Here is a 5,566-nt window from a genome sequence, read left to right on the forward strand (position 1 = left end):
ATTACTCCTCCATCACTAGGCCGCAGTACATTACTCCTCCATCACTAGGCAGCAGTACATTACTCCTCCATCACTAGGCCGCAGTACATTACTCCTCCATCACTAGGCCGCAGTACATTACTCCTCCATCACTAGGCCGCAGTACATTACTCCTCCATCACTAGGCCGCAGTACATTACTCCTCCATCACTAGGCTGCAGTACATTACTCCTCCATCACTAGGCCGCAGTACATACATTACTCCTCCATCACTAGGCCGCAGTACATTACTCCTCCATCACTAGGCCGCAGTACATTACTCCTCCATCACTAGGCCGCTGTACATTACTCCTCCATCACTAGGCCGCAGTACATTACTCCTCCATCACTAGGCCGCAGTACATTACTCCTCCATCACTAGGCCGCAGTACATTACTCCTCCATCACTAGGCCGCAGTACATTACTCCTCCATCACTAGGCTGCAGTACATTACTCCTCCATCACTAGGCCGCAGTACGTTACTCCTCCATCACTAGGCCGCTGTACGTACATTACTCCTCCATCACTAGGCCGCTGTACATTACTCCTCCATCACTAGGCCGCTGTACATTACTCCTCCATCACTAGGCCGCAGTACATTACTCCTCCATCACTAGGCCGCAGTACATTACTCCTCCATCACTAGGCCGCAGTACGTACATTACTCCTCCATCACTAGGCCGCAGTACATTACTCCTCCATCACTAGGCCGCAGTACATTACTCCTCCATCACTAGGCCGCAGTACATTACTCCTCCATCACTAGGCTGCAGTACATACATTACTCCTCCATCACTAGGCCGCTGTACGTTACTCCTCCATCACTAGGCCGCTGTACGTTACTCCTCCATCACTAGGCCGCTGTACGTTACTCTACTCTTCCATCACTAGGCCGCAGTACATTACTCCTCCATCACTAGGCTGCAGTACATTACTCCTCCATCACTTCGTTCTTTATGCTTTATATAAATCCTAGATTTCAGCAAGACGCCAGTGTCGGGACCCTTCTCGTTATCTGGACGTCTGATTTACTATGTGCACCGCAGTTCATCGATTGAAGCGGAGTGCCAGTATATATCAGACGCCCTCATCCCATGTGGGGGGGCCTTTGGCCATCAGCTGTCGTATGTGGCTGCCGTCAGCGTGTTAGATTCTTGCTGGGAAGGGCCTGACAGGCGTTATATCCCGCGCTGGGAATTTGTGTTTTTTTCCGTATACAGCACAGGAGACAAAGCGTAGGACAAAGCTTCTCGTTTATGGATTTGTAGACCTAAAACCTATAGAAAGTGTTGCTGTCAGTCTGAGGGGGCTGCCGGGATGACCCCGATCCCATCCATACATGTGAGTGACAGCATTGCGTTTCCTTGTCTGTGGTCGGGAGGCTGAGCGCTCGTGTTTGCTCTCTTGTCCTTCACGGATTCTGGAGTCTTTGGTTATTTGTCTATCATCCATTATTTCTCGTCCCATAGACCTACGGCCGTCATTTATTCTCAGCAGGATCGGACCGCGACACCGAAGCGTTGCAGCCGCGTTCTCTGATCCATTAATGGACTTGAGGTGTTTGCTTTGTTAGATGTATATTACGTCCTGACTGCTCCGTTTTATTTTACCGCTGTTCGGGGTTTTGATGACATTAATATAAAGAGACGGCGGTGCGGCAGCCATTGATCTGTTTGTCTTAAGACTTGCTGGTAATTGAGTTTTCTCGGCTCTGCGGCAGCATGTTAACCCCTTCAGGCCCTTCCACTGATCCCGAGGTGTCTTGTATCACGGCGGATCACACAGGGCCTGGATGTCTAATGATGATGATTGATTTGTCGCACCCGAATCACCACGCGGTGCCGCGTTATTAATGGCCGGATTAGATGTTACTCCACAATCTAATACCAGTAATTATTGTAATGGGGAAGAGACTGCGCCGCATAGGATTCCCAGTTACATCCTCGGATTAATGGTTAAGTAGATTCACCTATGGTCGGCTGGCATCTAACTAAATGCGGAATCCATGGGTGTAAAGGTGGCCCCCCCACCTAGAACGGCTCCCCCACCTATAACAGGCCCCCCCACTATACCAGCCCCCCCCCCCCCCACCTATACCATCTGACAGATCTCCGTTACCTCTCCCGTCCTCCCGATACTACAGGAACATTTGGCATCGGTAAACATTCATGGGTTCTAAAAGGGATTCTCTGGACAGAGGCCTTTTTTGAGATCTGCTCAGGGATGGGTTGTTTTGAAAATATTAGAGTGCACTTAGCTCCCTGTGGCCTAAGCCGCCACCGCTGGTATCTTACCACTCCACCCCCCTATGCGGCCGATTCTGTGTTCTGAGGGGTTTAATGTTTCAGGGTCACCCAGCCAATCAGCAATTGATTAGGGAGACAGCTGGAGCTGCTGATTGGTTAAGGGGGTCTGCAGTGTCATGTTCCCAGAACACAGAAGCGGCCATACAGCGGGACAGAGCGGTAACACACTGGTAGCATCATGTAGCCTATACTAATAGCCTATACATATAACATGTAGCATGGAGCCTGTACATGGAACATGGAGCCTGTACATGGAACATGGAGCCTGTACACGGAGCATGGAGCCTGTACACGGAACATGGAGCCTGTACACGGAACATGGAGCCTGTACACGGAACATGGAGCCTGTACATGGAACATGGAGCCTGTACACGGAGCATGGAGCCTGTACACGGAACATGGAGCCTGTACACGGAACATGGAGCCTGTACATGGAACATGGAGCCTGTACATGGAACATGGAGCCTGTACACGGAGCATGGAGCCTGTACACGGAACATGGAGCCTGTACACGGAACATGGAGCCTGTACACGGAACATGGAGCCTGTACACGGAACATGGAGCCTGTACACGGAACATGGAGCCTGTACATGGAACATGGAGCCTGTACATGGAACATGGAGCCTGTACATGGAACATGGAGCCTGTACATGGAACATGGAGCCTGTACATGGAACATGGAGCCTGTGCATGGAACATGGAGCCTGTGCATGGAACATGGAGCCTGTGCATGGAACATGGAGCCTGTGCATGGAACATGGAGCCTGTGCATAGAACATGGAGCCTGTGCATATAACATGGAGCCTGTGCACATAACATGGAGCCTGTGCACATAACATGGAGCCTGTGCACGGAGCCTGTACACGGAGCATGGAGCCTGTGCATATAACATGGAGCCTGTGCACGGAGCATGGAGCCTGTACATGTAGCACATAGCACGTTGGATGTGCCGCTTCCCTTTACCCGTGAGGCAGAATTTATATGTAGAAAATCTGCGTCTGGTGGGAGAAGCCGCATTAGCCGCCATTATTGGCTTATTACTGTGCAGGTTATTCTGCCGCAGCTTCTATTGTCACCTGGTTTATATGCGGCTAATGGACGTTCCTAGAACGTTCCCTAGAGACCTATGTGGGACTCAAGAGCTCGGCTCCAGGCAAGGTAAATGCAAACAAGCCCCGAGTCTATTAGCGGAATAAGGGAGATCAGAATAAGCCTCGCTGGGAAGAGGAATCGTATTAGAACAAGTCTCAGGCCTCGTCTGGTTCCAGGGATGATACAGATTACTACTACAGGAGTAGTCGCTGACTGTCATGTCCCAGGGTTACAGCTCATTCGTATACATGAGGTATACACTGCTACTATACTGGAGTCTGACCATAGAGGGGAAAGCAAACCGTGTACAGATGTCATATCAATATCCATTCAGCCTTAAAGGGGGGTTCTGCTTTGGACAGTCCCCTTCTGTTAGAGTGGTTCCATAACAATAAACTTTACACACAAATGACCCCAACTCTATAAATGTTTTTATAGAAAACAAAAAAAAAGCGCTAGTGCGTTAGCAATTGTCTCTAATCGGTGGGAAAACCCGGCAGGAAGTCTTCATGTTCCCTGCAGCGCCACCGCAGGTGAAAATGATCATTACACAGCGCTCATACAGGCCTGGGAGTAATGCAGGACGGGTCCCCCAGATAAAGGGGGGTCTCTGTGTGATAGATCGGGACCCTGCACGCTGACATTGGTGGCCCTTTATTTAGCCCTTTAGTTAACCCTTTATTTGGGTGTGTTTAACCTCTAGTAACCTCTGGGGTAACCTCTAGTATCATCCCGTCCTTCCTAATCCAGGTGCCAGACACTTTTCTCCTTCCCGTGTTATATTGGACGGAGGAGAAGCTGAGAGAAGCGAGTGACCTCTGATTTGGCCGTTGGATTGATTGGACATTTCTTTCTTTTAGGGGTTTGTGACCAGAGTTTCGGGATCCATGTAGCAGAGCTGGCGAACTTTCCAAAGCACGTGATAGAAAACGCCAGAGCCAAGGCCCTGGAGCTGGAGGAATTCCAGTTTGTTGGATCCGGTGGGGACGGTGAGGATGAGCCGGCCTGTAAGAAACGTTACAGAGAGAAGGAGGTTGGTGACGTATAGTTTATTATATATCCCCATATATGCCGTCCACAATCTTGTTACCCGTAATCCACAGTAAGATGACACCGGTACCGCTGTTCACAGATGACATTTCTGCTTTGTAATTCCTATGACTTGGCGGTGACGTGTAACTGAGTCCCGCTGATGACTGGGGCCGACCACTACGCAGAGAACCAAACCCACCCTGTTAGGCCCAGTACCTTGTGTAGTGAGGGGGTGCAGGGTGTATAATGGCGGATACTCCCCCGCGTTCTGTGCCGGGATCCTCCACCAGACAATATGGCTGTGCACTCTCTTGGTGTGTACGGACAAAACAGCGATGAGACCCCGGACACGGATAATCACCCCTAATAAAAGGGTCTTGTTTCTCTTTTCAGGAAGGAGAGAAGATTATCCAGGATTTTCTTTCCAAGGTGAAAACTCTTCCCCTTACAGAAATGTCCGAGGACGAGCTAAAACGCCGACTGAACCAGCTGAAGGCCGACGTCCTGGCCAGAAATAACAGTTTTGTAAATGAAGTAATTTCCCGCGTGAAGTCGGTGACTTAAACGGCATCGGGAGACGTCTGAGCAGTTCAGCTTATTGTAATACTGTAAATCACTGGTGTCCACCCCCCTCCCCAGCTGTCACAGGACTACAACTCCCATCATGCCTGCAGAGCCAGGACCTTTCACCATCCAGGTGTGATGGGATCTGCCGCAGGTTGGCCCCCTGTGCTGTAGATTGGAGGGAATACTATCTGCAGCTCTACCATTGTAGAAAAAAAATTAAAAATGTTTTTGTACTTTTTACAATTTGTTACTCTGTAACTTTCTGCCGATCGTCTGGTTATCTGGAAGCATCCGGAAGGGGTTAAAGGGATTTCATGAAATTAGAAAAACATGAACAGAAACTGCTCCACTACTGTCCTGGTATTGTAGCCATGATTCTCTAATGTAATACGACCCCTTTAAGGGGGGTTTCTGACACACTAAGCAAATATGGCAGAATCACATGCGTGCCACCTACATATATGTAAAGGAGGACAGAAGTGTGGTATAAGGTAACTTACATCTCTGTACTGGTCTTCTCCCTGTCTGCACGGTTGTAACCAAGGGCGG

General features: G+C 49.6%; 1 protein-coding gene across 2 annotated transcripts in view; it reads left to right on the forward strand.

The window, feature by feature from the left end:
* Nucleotides 1-5,260, forward strand: part of MSH2 (mutS homolog 2) — a 94,327-nt gene extending 89,067 nt beyond the window's left edge. For both annotated transcript variants that reach the window (XM_069955523.1, XM_069955524.1), the window contains 2 exons: nt 4,279-4,451; nt 4,844-5,260. In XM_069955523.1, the coding sequence (XP_069811624.1) occupies nt 4,279-4,451; nt 4,844-5,014 (344 nt within the window). In that variant the 3' untranslated portion in view covers nt 5,015-5,260. The remainder of the gene's footprint in view (nt 1-4,278; nt 4,452-4,843) is intronic.
* The last annotated feature ends 306 nt before the right edge of the window (nt 5,261-5,566 follow it).

The sequence above is a fragment of the Dendropsophus ebraccatus genome, chromosome 15 (assembly GCF_027789765.1).
Source record: "Dendropsophus ebraccatus isolate aDenEbr1 chromosome 15, aDenEbr1.pat, whole genome shotgun sequence".
In the NCBI taxonomy this organism is placed as follows: Eukaryota; Metazoa; Chordata; class Amphibia; order Anura; family Hylidae; genus Dendropsophus; species Dendropsophus ebraccatus.